Source organism: Calonectris borealis, chromosome 27, assembly GCF_964195595.1.
Source record: "Calonectris borealis chromosome 27, bCalBor7.hap1.2, whole genome shotgun sequence".
NCBI classification, from domain to species: Eukaryota; Metazoa; Chordata; class Aves; order Procellariiformes; family Procellariidae; genus Calonectris; species Calonectris borealis.
Window position 1 is genome coordinate 6,333,433 of NC_134338.1, and position 18,967 is coordinate 6,352,399.

Below are 18,967 nucleotides of genomic sequence, written 5' to 3' on the forward strand. Positions count from 1 at the left end.
TAGGAGGGTCCAGTTTAATCCTGGGTACCCCGGTTTAATCCTAGGAGGGTCCAGTTTAATCTTGGGGAGCCCCGGTTTAACCCTAGGAGGGTCCGAGTTTAATCCTGGGGGACCCTGGTTTAATCCTAGGAGGGTCCAGTTTATTCTTGGGGGGGACCCAGTTTAATCCTAGGAGAGTCCAGTTTAATCCTGGGGGACCCCAATTTAATCCTAGGAGGGTCCCAGTTTAATCTTGGGGGGATCCAGCCCTGCACCCCATTACACCAGCCCTGGCCCCAAAATGGGGGGGGGGGGTGTCTGTCACCCCTAAAACACGGTGGGAGGCCAGAGCGGTAATTAATTGCTCTGTGAAACTGTAATTAGCAATTAGCCCTGCTGCTCCTCCCCCTGCCAGGTAACGGCTCCCAATTAACGATCTCCTCATAAAATGGGATTTTTGGGGTGTCTGCGGTGCTCGTCTGTGCTTCCCTGGTTATTCACACTCACTGACTTTCCCGGGGGGGGGTGTCCGTGGGCTCCCCCCCCCCCCCCCGTGGGGTGGGGCGGGGCGGCGGCGGGGCCACGCGTGGCGTGTCGGCAGAGGGAGCTGGACCTGCGCGGGGGGGGGGGGGGGGGGGGGGCGGCTCTTTGTCAGGATGCTCTGAGGAGGAGGAGGAGGTGGGTGATGGCAGCGCAGCATCCCCCTCCCCCGGGGGGGGGGATTTGGGGGGGCTGGGGGGGGAGGGGGGGACACACCAGCTGGGTGACACCCCCCCCCCTTTTCCTTCTTTTGTCTGCATGCAGATATGGGGGGGCTGCAGTGCATCCCCCCCCCCCCCCCAAGGCCTTTATCCTCTGAGGGTGGTGGGTACCCGACCCCCCCCCCCATCGATCCCCACCCATGGGGGGGTGCAATGCTGCAGCCCCCCCCCCCCAAAAAAAAAAAATCCCCTATTATTTTTATCCTCCTCCGCCATCCCTGCGGCTGCCGCAGCGGCGTTGGGTGCGGCGAGGGCGGAGGCGGCCGGGGATGCTGGGGGGGGGGGGGGGGGGGGTGTGGGTGCAGCCTGGGGGTGTCGTCCCCCCCCACCCCCAGGCACCGAGTGATTTGGGGGGGCCCCTTAGAGACCCCTCTGCTCTCCCTCCTTCTTCTTGGGGGGGGGGGGGGGAAATCCCGCTGGGATGCTCAGGACCCCGCCGCCGCCTGACGCTCACCCTCCGGCGTGGGCCGGGGGCTGCCGTGGGACCCCCCACCCGGGAATTTTAGCCTGGAAAAGGCCCCCCCGCTTCCCTCTGAGCCAGGTCGGTCCCGGAGCAGCAAAACTGGGGGGGCTGGGGGGGGGGCTCTGCTTTTGCATTGGTGAGTGATATGGGGGGGGGGCTCTGTTGGGGGGTACCCCCCCGGGATTTGGGGGAGTAGCTTGGGTTTGGGCAACCTGCTCACGTGCACCCCCCCCCGTATTTTGGGGGGTGAGAGGTGCCCTGTATTTTGGGGGTCCCCTTTGCAGCAGCACCCCCGAAACTCCTCACTGAAGATGCTCTCAGCTGGTGCGGGGGGGGGGGGGGGGGCGTAGGGGGGTAGCGTCGGCGTTTTGGGGTCCGGGGCGGTGGGGATTGGCCCCCCGAAATGTGCGGCGTCACCCCCTCGGTGGCGGGTGGCCCCGATTCGCAGCCGCCCCAAAGGCGGGGGTCAGGGACGCTGCGCCCATCGGTGCACCGAGCTGCCCGTTCTCAGCTGCTGCTTCCTCGGGGGCGGGGTGGGGGGGAACCGAGCCCGGGGGGTGCGGGCAGCGGGGACCCCCCCAGCCCCCCCCCGAGTGTCCCCCGCCTGCCAACTCGTCACACGGATGGGTGGCGCCTTGGGCAGGGCGGGGGCTGGCCGGGGCTTATCTGCGGGGCGCAGGCGGGGGGGGGGTTTGGTGGTTTCTTCGCAATCCGTATTTTTGGGGGGGTGGGGGGGGGGATGAGGGTGACGGGGACTGACGCCGTCCGTCCGTCCGTCCCCGCCGGCAGGATGAGCTCGGCCGCCAGCCCGGAGCCCCTGCCCTCGCCCCCCGCCCCCGGGCCCCGGTACTTGGAGCGCTCGGCCGAGGAGGACCCCGAGTACCTGCGGGCGCGGAACGTGGCGGCCGACCTGCGGCAGGACTTCAACATGATGGAGCAGAAGAAGAGGGTCACCATGATCCTCCAGAGCCCGGTGAGGGACCCCGCCCCGTCCCCTCCTGTCCCCAACCCCGTCCCTCTCATCCCCAACCTCATCCCTCCTGCCCCAAAGCAAATGCCACCACGTGTTGGCTCGGGGCATGTCCCCACCTGGCTGGTGGTGCCACCATCACCGTGCCAGTGGTGTCATTGTGCCACCAAGCTGCTGGTGCCACCATCACTGTGCCACCATGCTAGTGGTGTCACCGACACCAAGCTGGTGGTGCCGTCATCATGGCACCAAGCCGGTGGTGCCACCATCACCATGCCACCAAGCCGGTGGTGTCACTGACACCAAGCCGGTGGTGCCACCATCATCGTGCCACCAAACCAGTGGTGTCACTGTGCCACCAAGCCAGTGGTGCCACCATCATTGTGCCACCAAGCCAGTGGTGCCACCATCACCATGCCACCAAGCCAGTGGTGTCACTGACACCAAGCCGGTGGTGCCACCATCACTGTGCCACCAAGCCAGTGGTGTCACCAACACCAAGCTGGTGGTGCCGTCATCATGGCACCAAGCCAGTGGTGCCACCATCACCGTGCCACCAAGCCAGTGGTGTCACTGACACCAAGCCGGTGGTGCCATCATCACCGTGCCACCAAGCCAGTGGTGTCACTGACACCAAGCCGGTGGTGCCACCATCACCGTGCCACCAAGCCAGTGGTGTCGCTGACACCAAGCCGGTGGTGCCACCATCATCGCGCCACCAAGCCAGTGGTGTCACTGACACCAAGCCGGTGGTGCCACCATCACCATGCCACCAAGCCAGTGGTGTCGCTGACACCAAGCCGGTGGTGCCACCATCACCATGCCACCAAGCCAGTGGTGTCACTGACACCAAGCCGGTGGTGCCACCATCACCGTGCCACCAAGCCAGTGGTGTCACTGACACCAAGCCGGTGGTGCCACCATCACCGTGCCACCAAGCCAGTGGTGTCGCTGACACCAAGCCGGTGGTGCCACCATCACCGTGCCACCAAGCCAGTGGTGTCACTTCCACCAAGCTGGTGATGCTGCCACCACCGATCCGGTGCTGCCCCCCATCCCGGTGCCACCGGACGGTCCCTGTTTGGTCACCGCGTCCCTTCCCCGGGGGAGGTGACGCCGGCGGGGCCGGGATGCCGCAGTCTTTCAGGGAGGAGCTGGAGAGCCTCATCCAGGAGCAGATGAAGAAGGGGAACAACTCGTCCCACGTCTGGGCCCTGCGGCAGATCGCCGACTTCATGGCCACCACGTCCCCCGCCGTCCTCCCCACCTCCCCCATGGGTACGGCCGCGCCCACCAAAGGCTTTTTTTTGGGGGGGAAAATGGAACGGTTTGGTGAAATTCTTGAGGGTTTTCCTTAATTTTTGATGTTGTAGGCGAGAAAACATCCCGCGGGGCTCCGTTTTTTTTATTTTTAGTAGAAAAGGGCAAGGGGGGAGGGAGGGGATTGGGGACCGTGGGGACAGAAGGGGGGGGTCACAATGCAGACACCAAGCCTTGGGGCCCACCAAGCCTTGGGGCCCACCAAGCCTTGGAGGCCACCAAGCCTTGGGGGCCACCAAGCCTTGGGGACCACCAAGCCTTGGAGGCCACCAAGCCTTGGAGGCCACCAAGCCTTGGGGCCCACCAAGCCTTGGAGGCCACCGAGCCTTGGAGGCCACCGAGCCTTGGGGACCACCGAGCCTTGGGGGCGACCAAGCCTTGGGGGCGACCAAGCCTTGGGGACCACCAAGCCTTGGGGACCACCAAGCCTTGGAGGCCACCAAGCCTTGGGGACCACCAAGCCTTGGAGGCCACCAAACCTTGGGGACCACCAAGCCTTGGAGGCCACCAAGCCTTGGGGACCACCAAGCCTCGGGGACCACCAAACCATGGAGGCCACCAAACCTTGGGACCCACCAAACCCAACTCCATAACCCTCCACTCCCCTGTCCCCAGGGAAGCCCCCAGGTTTGGGGGGTGGGTTTCAAACCCCACTTACAGGGGTGGGGGGGTGCCCCGTCCCCAGGGCTGGCGGCTGTCACCCCCATCAATGACCTGCACGGCCCCGAGGCGCCGGCGTTGGCCAAGGGGGAGCGGTTGATGCGCTGCAAGGTGGGCAGCATCCACCGCCTGCTCGACCTCTACGGCTGGGCGCAGCTGGGACACGCCGCCGTCACCGTGAGCACCCCAAAACCCGGGGGGGGGTCTTTTGAGGGGGGGGTTGGGGGAGAGGGAGGGGTTGCGGGGGGGGCTTGGGGTTGTTTTGAGGGGTTTGGGAGGGGGTTGAGGGGGTTTTTGGGGGGGATGGTGGGGGTTGGGGGATTTTGGGAGGGGGTTTGGGGGTTTTGGGGGTTTTGGGGGGTGGGTGGTTTTTTGGGGGGGTAGGTTTTTTGGGGGTGGGGAGTTTTGGGGGGTTTGGGGGTTTTTTGTAGGCAGGATTTGGGGGGTTTTGGGGGGGATTTGGGGGTTTTGAGGTGTTTTGGGGGATTTGGGGGTTTTTGGGGGGTTGGGGGTTCTTTGGGGGGGTTGGGGCAAGTTTGGGAGGTTTGGGGATTTTGGGGGGGTTGGGCGTTTTTTTTGGGGGGTGGGGAGTTTTGGGGGGGTTTGGGGGGTTTTGAGGTGTTTTGGGGGGTTGGGGGTTCTTTGGGGGGAGTTGTTTTTTTGGGGGGGTTGGGGCAAGTTTGGGAGGTTTTGGGATTTTGGGGGGGGCAAGTTTGGGAGGTTTGGGGATTTTGGGGGGGTTGGGGGTTTGGTGTTTTTTTTGGGGGGGGTTGGGCGTTTTTTTGGGGGTAGGGTTTTCGGGTGGGGGGGTTTTGAGGGGGTTTTGGGGGGTTTGAGGGTTTTTTGGAGGCAGGATTTGGGGGGCGTTGGGGGGATTTGGGGGTTTTGGTGGGGTTTGGGGGGGATTTGGGGGTTTTGAGGTGTTTTGAGGAGGTTGGGGGTTTTGGGGGATTGGGGTTCTTTGGGGGGAGCTGTTTTTTTGGGGGGGTTGGGGCAAGTTTGGGAGATTTTGGGGGAGTTGGGGCAAGTTTGGGAGGTTTTGGGATTTTGGGGGGGTGGGGGCAAGTTTGGGAGGTTTGGGGATTTTGGGGGGGTTGGGGCAAGTTTGGGAGGTTTTGGGATTTTGGGGGGGTGGGGGCAAGTCTGGGAGGTTTGGGGATTTTGGAGGGGTTGGGGGTTTGGGGATTTTTGGGGGGCTTGGGAGGTTCTTTGGGGGGAGTTGTTATTTTGGGGGGAGGTGGGGTTTTGGGGGGGAGTTTGGGGTTTTTCTGGGGGAGGTTTTGGGGATTTTTGGGGCAGTTGTTTTTTTTTGGGGGGGCATTGGGGTTGTTGGGGGGGGTTAGGTTTTGGGGAGGGATGTTGGGGGTTTTGGGGGGTTTTTTTTATACCTGTATGGATTTTTTTCCCCGGCGCAGCTGCGGGTCAGCAAGGAGCAGGAGCATTTCTTGGTGGCCCCGCAGGGGCTGGCGTGCAGCGAGGTGACAGCCGCCAGCCTGGTGAGTGTCCCCATCCCCGCACCCCAGGCCAGGGGGGAACCAACCACCTCTGAGCCCCCCAAATCCCCCCCCATAAGATCAAGGTGAACGTGCTGGGGGCCGTGGTGGAGCAGGGCAGCACCGGCTTCGCCCCCGACGCCCGCAGCTTCAGCCTCCACGCCGCCATCTACGCCGCCCGCCCCGACACCCGCTGCATCGTCCGCCTGCACACGCCGGCCACCGCCGCAGTAAGATATTGGGGGGGTGGTGGGATTTTTTTTTGGGGGGGGGGGTTTGGGGGGGGGGATGTCACCCTACCTGCCCTGCCCGCTCCGCCGCAGGTGTCGGCCATGCGTTGCGGCGTGCTGCCCATCTCCCGCGCCGCCCTGCTGCTGGGGGACGTCGCCTACTTCGATTTCCGCGGGGAGGTGGAGGACGAAGCCGATCGGATCGAACTCCAAAAATCCCTCGGCCCCACCTGCAAGGTGAGGGGAGACGGGGCAGAAGGGGGGGGGACGAAGGCCACCGTGCCGACCCCGTCCCCTCCTCCTTGTCCCGCTGATGTCCTCCCCCCCGTGCTCGGTGCTGCAGATCCTGGTGCTGCGCAACCACGGGGTGCTGGCGCTGGGCGACACGGCCGAGGAGGCCTTCTACAGCATCTTCCACCTGCAGGCGGCCTGCGAGATCCAGGTGAGCGCCCGGGGCATGCGCCGAGCTGTGTACGGTCTCAGCTGCCAGCGGGATGCCCCCGGGAATAAGCGCCGAGCTGTGTACGGTCTCTGCTGCCAGCACTGTGCCCCCGGGAGCTTGCGCTGAGTTGTGCCAGGTCTCTGAGGCCAATGTGGTGCTCCATGCACTGAGCTGTGCCAGGTCTCTGCAGCCAGCGTGGTGCCCTGGGACCATGCGCTGAGCTGTGCCAGGTCTCTGCAGCCAGCGTGGTGCTCCAAGACCATGCACTGAGCTGTGCCAGGTCTCTGCAGCCAGCATGGTGCTCCAAGACCATGCGCTGAGCTGTGCCAGGTCTCTGCAGCCAGCGTGGTGCCCTGGGACCACGCACTGAGCTGTGCCAGGTCTCTGCAGCCAGTGTGGTGCCCTGGGACCATGCGCTGAGCTGTGCCAGGTCTCTGCAGACAGTGTGGTGCTCCAAGACCATGCGCTGAGCTGTGCCAGGTCTCTGCTGCCAGGGTGGTGCCCTGGGACCATGCACTGAGCTGTGCCAGGTCTCTGCTGCCAGGGTGGTGCCCTGGGACCATGCACTGAGCTGTGCCAGGTCTCTGCAGCCAGCGTGGTGCTCCAAGACCATGCACTGAGCTGTGCCAGGTCTCTGCTGCCAGCGTGGTGCCCTGGGACCATGCACTGAGCTGTGCCAGGTCTCTGCAGCCAGTGCGGTGCCCTGGGACCATGCACTGAGCTGCGTCAGGTCTCTGCAGACAGTGTGGTGCTCCAAGACCATGCACTGAGCTGCGTCAGGTCTCTGCAGCCAGCGTGGTGCCCTGGGACCATGCACTGAGCTGTGCCAGGTCTCTGCAGCCAGCGTGGTGCTCCAAGACCACGCACTGAGCTGTGCCAGGTCTCTGCAGCCAGCGCAGTGCCCCGGATGGGACAGAGCCGCGCAGCCCTGCAGCCACGGGGGGCCGTGGGCAGGTCTGGGTCCTCCCGCTGCTCCCCGTCCGGCTGCATCAGCTGCCTCTCCCCGGGCTCGGCCGTAGGTGTCGGCGCTGGCGAGCGCGGGCGGCGTGGAGAACCTGATCGTGCTGGAGCGCGCCAAGCACCGGCCCCACGAGGTGGGCTCCGTGCGCTGGGCCGGCAGCACCTTCGGGCCCATGCAGAAGAGCCGCTTGGGCGAGCACGAATTCGAAGCCCTGATGAGGATGCTGGACAACCTGGTGAGCACCAACCGGTGCCGAAATGCGGCGAATTCCCCCAAAACGCACAAAAATCTTTTTTTTTTTTTAATCCCTGTATTATTCACGACCAAGCGCTCTCTTTCCAGGGTTACCGCACGGGCTACACCTACCGCTACCCCTTCGTGCAGGAAAAGAGCAAGCCCAAAAGCGACGTGCTGATCCCCGCCACGGTGACGGCCTTCGTCTTCGAGGAGGAGGCCGCCCCCGTCCCCGCGCTGCGGCAGCACGCCCAGAAGCAACAGAAGGAGAAAACGCGGTGGCTCAACACCCCCAACACCTACATGAGGGTCAACGTGGCCGAGGAGCAGCAGGGCAGCGCCGGCAGCCAGAAGACGAAGACGACGGTGCGGGGCTGCTGCGGCCACCCTGGGGGGGGGGGTTAATTTGGGAAGGGGTCTGGCACGGGGAATGGCATCAGCTGGATGGGGGGGGGCGGAATTTTTGGGTACCAAAAAAAAAGGCAGATGGGGGGGATGCCTGGGATTTTATTGATCCCACCAAAATTTGGTGTGCAGAAACACCCAGAAGTGAGAAATGCTTCATCTGGTGCCCTTATTTAACGCAAGTTTTCCTTCCCTCCTCTATTCCCCCCACCTTAATATTTATTTTAAAATCCCACCTCCCCAGCCCAGGGGGCCGAGCACCACGGGCTTTATCGGGGTCTCCCCTCTAAGCAAGACGCATTTATCGGGGTCTCCCCTCTATGCAAGACACGTTTATCGGGGTCTCCCCTCTAAGCAAGACGCGTTTATCGGGGTCTCCCCTCTAAGCAAGACACGTTTATCGGGGTCTCCCCTCTATGCAAGACGCGTTTATCGGGGTCTCCCCTCTATGCAAGACGCGTTTATCGGGGTCTCTCCTCTAAGCAAGACGCATTTATCGGGGTCTCTCCTCTAAGCAAGACGCATTTATCGGGGTCTCCCCTCTAAGCAACATGCATTTATCGGGGTCTCCCCTCTAAGCAAGACGCATTTATCGGAGTCTCCCCTCTATGCAAGACGCATTTATCGGGGTCTCCCCTCTATGCAAGATGCATTTATCGGGGTCTCCTCTCTCCACGGCGCATATTTATTGGGGTTTCATCTCTGCGATGCGCAGTGGCTGAAAGCGGACGAGGTGGAAAAAGGCAGCAGCGGGACCCCCATCCGAATCGAGAACCCCAACCAGTTCGTGCCCCTCTACACGGACCCGCAGGAGGTGCTGGAGATGAGGAACAAGGTACGGTCCCCTTCCAAAAACCCCCAGAGGTTTTCGGACGCGGGTGCAGGGGTTCTCGGCAGACCCCAGGTTAACAGGGGAGGGTTTTTTCCCCACCCTCGCTCTGCATCTCGCCCGCAGATCCGAGAACAAAACCGCCAGGACGTGAAGTCGGCCGGGCCCCAGTCGCAGCTGCTGGCCAGCGTGATCGCCGAGACCAGCCGCAGCCCCGTGCGTCACCCCGTGTCCCCAGCCCCCCGTCCCCATCTCCCCTCCCCGCAGCACCCAGCCCTTCCCTGGCTCCCCGGCACCCCACCGGTGGTCGGGGGGGAGGGGGGTGACGCTGCTCTGGGGGGGTGGGGGTGTGTTTCAGTCCACAGAGAGCCATTTGGGGGATGCGGAGGCCAAAGAGGCGTCCCGAGAGGAGGCACCCCCCGAGCCGGAGCCCCCGAACCCCTTCAGCCAGCTCACCGACCAGGAGCTGGAGGAGTACAAGCAGGAGGTGGAGAGGAAAAAGCTGGGGCTGCAGGGTAGGAGGGGTACGGGGGAACCCTGATCCCAAATCCCCCTCGGGGCCGGCACCCGACGGACCTCGGGGCCAGCACATCTCTCTGCTGGTAGGCGAGAAGGACGCCGCGGCAGAGGAGAGCCAGGCTCCCCCCGCCAAATCGCCCCCCACCTCCCCGCCGCAGAGCCCAGCCGCGGCGCCGGCAGAGAGCCCGGCCCCGACGCCTGCGGAGCCCTCGGAGGGTGAGTGGGCTAGCGAGCGCCCCGGCTCGCCAGCCGAGCGGAATGGAGGAGCGGGTCTCCAGCGAGGGGTGGCTGTAGCCAAAGTCCACTGAAAGACAGATAAATGTCACCCCCGGGTCCCTTCGCCTTTCCCCGAGGGGGGTCCCCGCTCCGGTGGAGCCGATGGGGATTCACACCGCAAAGGCACCAAAGCCGCCGTTTGCCTTGAACGTCACGGCGGGAGGACGCGAGCGTCCGCCGGTGGCTTTGCGGGGCGGCAGGGGACACCTCCGTCCCCCCTCCTAACACGCCGACGGACGCAATATTCCCATTATTATATTCCCCCGAGCGCAAATTTGTCATCTACAAATCGCGGACGGGTCTCGGGGGCACGGGAGAGGGCAGCGGGAGCGCGCGGCTTCTCGCTTTCTCATCGTGTCTCATGGTGTCTGTCTGTCTGTCTGTCTCCACAACGTCTTCCTTTCTCTTTCCTCCACGCGTGGCTTTCCCCCAAGGAGTTACCTCTGACTCTGAATACTTGTCACTGTAGTAAGTACGGAGAGGCCGGCCTCGAGCCTCGCTGCGGGAGGAGGGACGCGGGCGACCGCGCTCCCCGCTAGCTCGGGGTGACTTTGCTCTCCCTGGTCCGTTTCGGACGCGCTCCCACGGGGAGCGACGCCCTGCTCAGGGTTTCGCAGAAGGAAATGCCTTGGGTTGCCTCGTTTTCTTTGCCGCCCGCTTTATTTCCAGCGGCGAGGCCGGGACGGAGCCAGCCGCCCTCCCCGCCTGCCTTTTCCCGGCTCTCCATCCCGCTGTCGCTTGTCCCGCGGGGAGGAGGGGGGGGAAGGTTCAGGAAAGCGGCGCCTGCGGCAGGAGGGGATCGGGTCCCGGCGCTCTCCATCCACGGGGGCCAAATCCTGCTCCTGCCCAGGTCAAACCGGCGAGCTGGGGGGGATTTAAACCCCCACAGCACCGGGCACTGCTGCCCCAACCCTCACGTCTCCCCTTTCCCCTTGCCAAGGTGACAAGAAGGCGGACGGCGGCCAAGCGCCAGCCGATTCCGCCGCCGAGAAGGAGCCGCCGGCGGTGGTGAACGGGAAGGACGAGGAGCAAAGCACCGAGGAAAGCCTGGGCAAAGGGGGGGACCGGACGACCTCCCCCGCCAACGCTGACCCGGATGCCCCCAAGGAGAAGGAGACGGTGACCAGCAGCCCCGTCTCCCCCGAAGGTTCACCCTCCAAATCACCCTCTAAGAAGAAGAAGAAATTCCGGACCCCATCTTTCCTGAAAAAAGGCAAAAAGAAGGAAAAAATTGAATCTTGAGTCTCCTCCGAGGCCTCCCGCCGCAACGGCGGCCGGGCACCTCTCTGGATGGAGGCGCCGAGGCGGAGGGGACAGTTCCTGCGTCGTGCGTCTGGCCGAGGCGCAGCCGAAAACCCCGGAGGCGAGTTGTTTTCCGGGTACTCCTGGCACCGAGGCACCTCGTCCCCCGTCACCCGCTTTTGGAGGCGGTCACCGAGCTTACGAAAGATTGTGGCCCCCGTTTGCCGCTTGGGGAAATACCCGCTGCCATCTCCCTCCTCCCACGAGCTCTCCCTTCTCCCTCCCGGGCATCAGCCCCTTCCCACGCGCGGGCTAAGGGTCGGGTTTTTTTTTTCCCCCACCCGCCGCTTGCAGAGCCCTCATGAAACATGGGGCGCAGCCCGGATCCGCTTGGTTTGAGGAAGAAAAGGGGTGTTTTGTTGTTTTTTGGTTGTTTTTTTTTTTTACCTTCTGTTTCAAGTTCCGCTGGAATGGCGTTGGCTTCACCCCCGGGGCAAAATTGTTCGCCGCTTCGCTGGGGGAATCGGATCAAGCCGAACGCGGGGGGATTGCTCTCCCCGAAGAAGAGGCCGAGGCGGTGGGCCTGGGAGCCTTTCCTTCCCGGATCGTAATCTTCCTCTCCCCGGGCCGGAGAAGCCATGTTCAGTCCCCTTCTCCTGGTGCCACCGTCTCACGTATTTGCCGTACGAGGAAGAGCGGCAGGATTTCACACCGCCGGGACAGCCCCCGCCGCAACCGCACCTGAGAAAGGAGAAGAAAAAAGCCTCCGCAAAGCGTCTGCGTTATTTAAAACTGAGCAAAACTTCACTCACTAAGTGCTACTTCGGGATGAACACACGCTGCCGATTCACTTCAGTCAGAGGCACTGCCGACACCGCCACCCCCCATCCCCGCCACCACTTCACGGCGACGCCGGCACGCGCGGCCGAGGCTGTGCCAGGTCTCTGCTCGCGCCGATCCCGGGCTCGGCGAGCGCCCGTCCACGCGGCTGAGGCCGGATCGTTGCTTTTCCCCAGCTCCGGACTCCCGAGCACAAGTTAAAAATCCTCTTTTGGTGTTTCCTTCCCACCCAGCCTCGCCTCCCTGCCTCCAGCGCTCCGTACGGCGACACGACCCCCGTTACAACCTCCCCAAGGGAAGAAGAAAACCAGCGAATGCCCCGCAGCCGCTCCCACGCTGATATTTAGGAGACAAAACCAACAGGATCATCCTCCCGCAAGCCACAGGGGTTTGGCATCTTGGGGTGCTCGCCCCAAGCCTGCCTGCGTGGGCAGCGCTGCCCGTGGGGACCGGGCACCCCTGCCCAGTGGGGGCTTGGGCTGTGGCGGGGAGCCCCAGAACCCCCCCCCCTCCTCTGAGGGCACTGGGTTTCCTCACCCCAATATGGTTTTCGCACGCGCCAGCACCGTGTTTTCAAAATCTTTTTGCAGCTCTCGGCTTTTAATTTTCCCCTCCGGAAGAGCGAGGTGGCGATTTTGGGGGCAGCGAGGACACGGGGCGCAGGCAGGGAGCGGGGCCGGTGCAGGCAGCCGTGGGTCGAGGGGAGGAGGTTTGTAAAGGCAGGTTGGGCCTGAATTGAAAAGTAAAACATCCAAAAGCTTTTAAAAATTGCAAAAAAAAAAATACACACCTGGCAGGTACCTTGCCAGAGCCCCAGGGCCAACCTGAGCCCGGTTTTTGGGGAGAGCGTTTGCCCTGCCGAATGTCCGCGCCGGGGTTAGAGCCACAGCTCCCCATCGTGTTCCTGCAGAGGAGGGGGGGACCCTCAGCTCCTAAATTCACTGTCTGCGAGGGATGGCGCAAACACCAGCCCCCCGCTCTTGCCTATATCCAGTTCTATTCAGCAGACAGCCCTCGAGAGGCAAACCACAGCTCTGTAACCGTTTCCCACGGGGTGGTGTTTACTGCCGCTAATTTTAAGGCTCTTTCAGGCCATTTTTGTCATCGAACCTGTCCCTCTGCATGACCCAGGCCAGCAAAACCCCCGCAGGGGTGGCTGCGGTGCCCCCCCCCAAGACGGCACGGTCGCTCCCAGGGTGATTACCTGAATTACAACACTGCCGCACACCCCACCGCCGGACCGGCCAGTGCTGCCGAAGACCCGAATCCTTCCCGTCTGTTCCCAGGGGCTTTGCAACCCCTTTTCTCTCAGGGCCAGGGGCTTTGCAGAGGAGACAGGGATTTATTTTCCCCCCCCACCATCCCGCTGTGGAAGTCCGGGGTGCGTTCGGCGTCTCATGCAGGGTAGGGAAGCCAGAGACACCGGTGCCTTCAGCAGGGAGGAAGGCTCAAATGGCCACCGCCGCGATGTGGGGCCTCGACGCTCCGCTAGAAGAAAACAGACACAGGATCACATCGATGCCGCGGCTCCCCCGTCTGTCAGGGTATCCCCGGGACCATCCCTCCGGATCATTTTCCCCCCTCTCCCCTGCCAGCGTGTCGCCTGCCGCTTGCGGGCAGCCCCTGGCTCGCTGCTTTCTCCTCACCTCTTTTTGGCAAGGCTGCCCGGACCCAAGCACCCCGGGCCGGGCTCTGGGTGTGGGTTTTACTGCGGCGGAGAGGCAGGGATGTATCCCTGGCTGCCGGCTGTGAGGCAAATCGTTGATCCGGTGCTCCGAGAGGTGCCGATCGCTGCCCACGGGGCCATCGCCCTCCATATTTGCACCCTCAATTGAAAAGAAGAGAGGCCGGATTTCCATCTTCGGCCACAGATATGTCGACACACCGCAGGAAAGGAGGGCGATGCCGGGGTTTCAGCTGGATTTAGAGCCCATGTTGCTACCTGGGGCTGGCAGACACCCCGGGACCGGCTCAGCGAGCCCCGGTGAGGGTGCGGTTGCTGAACACCCACCCAAATGAGCCTGAGAGGAGGCTGCCCGCCCCCGGCTCTGCCTCCACGGCCGGAGGGGAGCATGGCCGGGCGGGAGCGGGGCGTCCCCCTGCCTGCGGGCTGGCGAGGGCAACCGCCGGTGTCTGACAATCGTCGCTGGAAAGCGCTGTGTAACGCCTGTCTGTAAATAAACCCCGTGTTTGGCACCCGCCAGCGCTGTGGAGCTCGGGGCGGGCTGAGGGGGTGTCATGGCCTTCCTGTGGGGCTGGGGCAGGGGCTGGGGCAGGGCCTGGGCCTGGACCTGGGCCTGGGGCTGCGGCAGGGGCAGGGGTTGGGGCTGGGCCTGGGCCTGGGCCTGGGGCTGCGGCAGGGGCAGGGGTTGGGGCTGGGCCTGGGCCTGGGCCTGGGGCTGCAGCAGGGGCAGGGGTTGGGGCTGGGGCTGGGCCTGGGGCTGGGTTTGGGCCTGGGCTTGGGGCTGGGTTTGGGCCTGGGCCTGGGCCTGAGCCTGGGGCTAGGTTTGGGCCTGGGTTTGGGGCTGGGGCTGGAGCTGGAGTGGGGGATCACGGCCTCGCTGCAGGCCTGTACCGGGGTGGGGGGGATCACGGCCTCGCCGAGGCTCTGGGCCCGCACGCCCCGGCTCTGGATGCGGAGGGGAGGCCGCCGGGGAGGGAGGGTTCAGCCGCCTCACCGCCTTGGGCACCCCCCCGGACCGTATTCGCTGCGGAACCAAAGTGCAGTGGCGTCGGTTCCTGGGAGAGCAGGGAGGAGCGCGGAGCGGGAGAGCCGGAAGTGGGGGTGCAAGGGGCCGTCAGGCCGGAAGTGCGGGCGCTGAGGGGCGGCCATGGGCCGCAGCCGCTCCCGGTCGCCGCCGCGGCGCGGTGAGGGGGGGGCCGGGGCCGGGGGGGGGCCACCGGGAGAGGCCGGGGGGGAGGAAAGAGTCCGGGGGGGCTGGGGCTGCGCCGAGGGGCGGATCCGGCCCCGAGGGGACGGGGCTGCGCTGAGGGGGGGAAGATGGAGGAGCCAGGCCCGGGGCGGGGAGCCCAGGCCCCGGCCCAGGGGTAGGAGAGGGCCCTGGGACCCCCGCCAACCCTTGGGCGAGGGGGTGAACCTCTTCCACGGCGCGGGGGGGGCGGTGATGAGGCCTCGGGTCTTCGCTCTGAGGAGAGCAGAGGCTGCCTTCCTCCTCCTCCTCCTCCCCCCGCACACCGGCTCCCGTCCCCCTCCACGCCCCTCAGCTTTTCGGGGACCGGTTTGCCGACAGGTTGGTCACCCCACTCCTGGGCGAAGGGCTTTTCCTGCCGCTCTTCCCACTTCCGAGGGTGCCGGTGGGGATCTCTGAGCCCAGGCACGGAGGGATCGGGGGGAGGAGGTGAGCGGGGGTTGTTATGGGGTCTCTCCTTGGAAGCTGTCGCAGCGTCGACGGGATTTTCTTTGAAAAGCGGGCAGCGAAGGGGGAGAGACGTGAAAGCGCGCTGCCTTTCTCCGAGCAGAGCGCAGGCGTTCGCGGTCCACCTCACGGGAGAGGGAGAGGAGACGAAGGGAGCGATCCCGGTCCCGGGACAGGGACAGGAGGAGGAGCCGTTCCCGCTCCCCGCACAGGAGACGATCCAGGTGAGGGGCAGAAACGCCAATGCCGGGGTTGGGGGCAAGCTGGAGAGCCCGGCTGAGGCACGGTTGGGGTGGCACGGGAACGGCGGGAAGTCGTTAACGCTGGAAAACCGTCTGCGGTAACGGCACAGCCGGGGAACCGCAAACCCGGCTGCGTTTGCAACGTCAGGTCACCGAGACGGCATCGATCCAGCTCCTCCTCCCCGCCGCGGCTGAAGGAAAGGCGGGATGAAGAAAAGAAAGAGATAAAAGACTCCAAAGGCAAAGAGCGTCAGATCACGGGTGAGGGGGTGGATTCTCCTCCTTAAATACATCCTGGGCGTTGAATTCCCCGCTGGGACCAGCCCAGGGGACGCCCCGGGTGCTTGATTTAAAATGTTTTTGGTGAATCCCGATGGCCGCGTTACGTCGAACTCTTTTATTTTGTTGCCTCGGCAGAGGAAGATTTGCAGGGCAAGACGGAAGAGGAAATTGAGATGATGAAGACGATGGGCTTCGCCTCTTTCGACACGACGAAAGTGAGTGCGGATCGGCGCGCTGGAGCCCGCAGCTGCCTCCCACGGTGGCGCCGTGCCCTTTTTGGGGATAATATGCTGAGTTTTGGCACCTTTTTTTTTTTTAATGTCTTTCAGGGGAAGAAGGTGGACGGCGCCGCCAACGCGTACGCCATCAACGTGTCCCAGAAGAGGAAGTACAGGTTTGTGCCCAGCCTTTTTGGTTTTTTTTTTTTTTTTGATAGAAAGAGAGGTTTTTTGACCAGATAACGCAGCGCGGAGGAAACTCCGCAGCCGGACGTGACAGCCGCCGTCTCTGGGCGCGCGCTGGGGGGGGTTGATCCGGCTTCCCACGCCACCGGCGAAGGTGAAATTTGCAGTTTTTACTCTCAAACAGAGGCGAGAGGGCTCTTTTTCTCCTAAAAACGGTGAAAGCGGAGAGATGAGGAGCAAAACAGCGGCGGCTCGGGCGCTTCTTTTAGCCAGACAAGCGCCGGGCTCCTCGAACAGCCCGCGCCTCCTCGCCGGGAGCTTTCCCGCCCTCCTTGGTGCAAATCCCTGGGGAATTCCATTCCCCGCGGCCACCGAGCGCGGTTCCGGGCCGCCCTCGGGTATTTTTGGGGCTGACGCCGTTCCCTCCCCGCGGCGGCAGGCAGTACATGAACAGGAAAGGAGGATTCAACCGACCCCTGGATTTCATCGCCTGACGCCGGGCTGGCTCGGGGGAGAACCGCCCAGACGGACTTCGCTTCCCGCCGCACGCGGCTCGGAGACCGGATTTCAGAGGAATTTGGGTTATTCCCAACAAATCCCGCCGCGCTCGCCCTGCCCCGCAGCCGGAGCGGGTACGAGTCACCGTTTCCCGGGAATCTTTGATTTTTTTTGTATGTGGTTTTTTTTTTTTACGATATCCCTCGGGGTTGGTTCCTCACCGGGATTCCCGTAGTGGTTTTCCCGTTGTTGTTTTTTGACGCTGTTCCGATAAAACCCCGTAGAGATTTTTCTTTTTATTTTTATAATTTAGGAATAACTCAAGCGGCTGCCGGAAACCTCCGGCCGGTGTTTGCGTGCGCCGCTGCGGTTGCGGTTTTCGTTCCCGTGTCACTCAAATACATATAAATTTTATACAAATAAATTAAAAAGCGTGTGACGGCGGCAGCGCCCGTTTGGGGCCTTTTTTTGTGGAAAACCCCTTTTTTTGCTTATTTTTGGACGGCCCGGCTGGGTGTTTTCCAACAGCGGGGTGTTCCGCTCGCTGCTTTGCTTCCGTTTTTTGCTAATTAACCTCTTTTGCTAATTAACCTCTTTTGCTAATTAACGGCTGGCTCGCCCCGTGGGTGGCCGGAGGGGGAGGCTGAGGGATACGGGGTGCTGCGCTGGGGTGCTCCCAGTTTTGGTGGGGAGGGCTTTGGGTGCTCTCTGCCCTGGAAGGGGGCACCGAGCCCTGCCCAGGGTGGGGGTGCCCTGCTTGGGGGGGTCCCTGGGTGCTCCCTGCCCAGTTTGAGGGGGTCCCTGGGTGCCTCCTGAGTGGAGAGGGTCCCTGGGTGCCTCCTGGGGGGGGGTGTCCTTGGGTGCTCCTTGCCCTCTTGGGGTGCTCCCTGCGTGCTCCCTGCCCTGTTGGGGGGTCCCTGGGTACCTCCTGGCTGGGGTGGGGTCCCTGGGTGCTCCCTGCCCTGCTTTGGGGGGGGGTCCCTGGGTGCTGCCTCACTGGGCGGGGGTCCCTGGGTGCTCCCTGCCCTGTTGGGGGGTCCCTGGGTGCCTCCTGCCTGGGGGGGGTCCCTGGGTGCTCCCTCCCCTGTTGGGGGGTCCCTGGTGCCTCCTGCCTGGGGGGGGTCCCTGGGTGCCTCCTGCCTGGGGGGCGGGGGGTGGTGTCCCTGGGTGCTCCCTGCCCTGTTGGGGGGTCCCTGGTGCCTCCTGGCTGGGGGGGGTGTCCCTGGGTGCTCCCTGCCCTGTTGGGGGGGTCCCTGGGTGCCTCCTGCCTGGGGGGGGGGGGTGTGTCTGTGTGTCCCTGGGTGCTCCCTGCCCTGCTTTGGGGGGGGGGGTCCCTGGGTGCTGCCTCACTGGGCGGGGGTCCCTGGGTGCCTCCTGCCTGGGGAGGAGTCCCTGGGTGCTCCCTCCCCTGTTGGGGGGTCCCTGGTGCCTCCTGGCTGGGGGGGGGTCCCTGGGTGCTCCCTGCCTGGGGAGGGTCCCTGGGTGCTCCCTGCCCTGTTGGGGGGTCCCTGGTGCCTCCTGGCTGGGGGGGGGGGGGGCCTGGGTGCCTCCTGCCTGGGGGGCAGGGGGTGGTGTCCCTGGGTGCTCCCTGCCCTGTTGGGGGGTCCCTGGTGCCTCCTGGCTGGGGGGGGTGTCCCTGGGTGCTCCCTGCCCTGTTGGGGGGGTCCCTGGGTGCCTCCTGCCTGGGGGGGGTCCCTGGGTGCTTCCTCCCCTGTTGGGGGGTCCCTGGTGCCTCCTGCCTGGGGGGGGTCCCTGGGTGCCTCCTGCCTGGGGGGCGGGGGGTGGTGTCCCTGGGTGCTCCCTGCCCTGTTGGGGGGTCCCTGGTGCCTCCTGGCTGGGGGGGGTGTCCCTGGGTGCTCCCTGCCCTGTTGGGGGGGTCCCTGGGTGCTTCCTGGGGGGTCCTGGGTGCGTCCCCTGCCCTGTCGGGGGGGTCCCTGGGTGCCTCCTGCCTGGGGGGGGGTGTGTGTCTGTGTGTCCCTGGGTGCTCCCTGCCCTGCTTTGGGGGGGCGTCCCTGGGTGCTGCCTCACTGGGCGGGGGTCCCTGGGTGCCTCCTGCCTGGGGGGGGTCCCTGGGTGCTTCCTCCCCTGTTGGGGGGTCCCTGGTGCCTCCTGGCTGGGGGGGGGGGTCCCTGGGTGCTCCCTGCCCTGTTGGGGGGCCCCTGGGTGCCTCCTGCCTGGGGGGGGGGTGGGGGGGGTCCCTGGGTGCTCCCTGCCCTGTTGGGGGGCCCCTGGGTGCCTCCTGCCTGGGGGGGAGGGGGTCCCTCGGTGCTCCCTGCCCTGTCGGGGGGGTCCCAGCCCCGCGGTCCCACGTTGCCACCTGAAGCTGGTGCCCCGCCCCCTTTCCGCTTCCCGCCCCGCCATTGGCTGTCCGGGCAGGAAGTGAGTCAGGGCGAGAGGTGTGGCAGGGCGTGCCGCCCAATGGGGCGAGGCGGTTGGGAAGGGCCAGAGAGGTGGCTGGGTGGGCGGGGCGCCGCGGGGGCCGGGCCAACGGCGGGTGGGCGGGGCGCTCTCGCCCAATGACAGCGAGCGCGGGGCGTGGC

At 64.7% G+C, this 18,967-nt stretch overlaps 2 protein-coding genes across 6 annotated transcripts; both read left to right on the forward strand.

Moving 5' to 3' along the window:
• The first annotated feature begins 578 nt into the window (after positions 1 to 578).
• On the forward strand, positions 579 to 13,820 carry ADD2 (adducin 2). Of its 5 annotated transcripts, XM_075174587.1 has the most exons (16): positions 579 to 657; positions 1,170 to 1,281; positions 1,993 to 2,176; positions 3,313 to 3,451; positions 4,179 to 4,330; positions 5,569 to 5,649; positions 5,727 to 5,876; positions 5,970 to 6,113; positions 6,220 to 6,318; positions 7,338 to 7,514; positions 7,622 to 7,879; positions 8,634 to 8,753; positions 8,874 to 8,963; positions 9,106 to 9,262; positions 9,354 to 9,482; positions 10,483 to 13,820. In XM_075174587.1, exons 3-16 carry the CDS (start codon positions 1,994 to 1,996, stop codon positions 10,782 to 10,784), a joined length of 2,181 nt encoding a protein of 726 aa, XP_075030688.1. In that variant the 5' UTR covers positions 579 to 657; positions 1,170 to 1,281; position 1,993; the 3' UTR covers positions 10,785 to 13,820. The 5 variants fall into 5 exon arrangements, with proteins under 5 accessions (XP_075030688.1, XP_075030687.1, XP_075030685.1 ...); XM_075174584.1 differs by lacking the exon at positions 579 to 657 and having other exon boundaries at positions 1,081 to 1,281; positions 3,284 to 3,451; positions 5,763 to 5,876; XM_075174583.1 differs by lacking the exon at positions 579 to 657 and having other exon boundaries at positions 1,082 to 1,281; positions 3,284 to 3,451.
• Positions 13,821 to 14,396: 576 nt separating this feature from the next.
• Positions 14,397 to 16,874, forward strand: SNRNP27 (small nuclear ribonucleoprotein U4/U6.U5 subunit 27). The gene is made up of 6 exons (XM_075175052.1): positions 14,397 to 14,492; positions 15,105 to 15,225; positions 15,392 to 15,504; positions 15,661 to 15,740; positions 15,855 to 15,919; positions 16,369 to 16,874. Exons 1-6 carry the CDS (start codon positions 14,456 to 14,458, stop codon positions 16,421 to 16,423), a joined length of 471 nt encoding a protein of 156 aa, XP_075031153.1. The 5' UTR covers positions 14,397 to 14,455; the 3' UTR covers positions 16,424 to 16,874.
• The last annotated feature ends 2,093 nt before the right edge of the window (positions 16,875 to 18,967 follow it).

Coding starts and splice junctions, on each gene's coding strand:
- ADD2 (XM_075174583.1), top strand. CDS start 1,162: ATGCTCAGGACCCCGCCGCCGCCTGACGCTCACCCTCCGGCGTGGGCC. Junction 8,964..9,105: donor CCGAGACCAGCCGCAGCCCC/GTGCGTCACCCC, acceptor GGTGTGTTTCAG/TCCACAGAGAGCCATTTGGG. Junction 9,483..10,482: donor GCCTGCGGAGCCCTCGGAGG/GTGAGTGGGCTA, acceptor CCCCTTGCCAAG/GTGACAAGAAGGCGGACGGC.
- SNRNP27 (XM_075175052.1), top strand. CDS start 14,456: ATGGGCCGCAGCCGCTCCCGGTCGCCGCCGCGGCGCG. Junction 14,493..15,104: donor CCGGTCGCCGCCGCGGCGCG/GTGAGGGGGGGG, acceptor TTCTCCGAGCAG/AGCGCAGGCGTTCGCGGTCC. Junction 15,505..15,660: donor CAAAGAGCGTCAGATCACGG/GTGAGGGGGTGG, acceptor TTGCCTCGGCAG/AGGAAGATTTGCAGGGCAAG.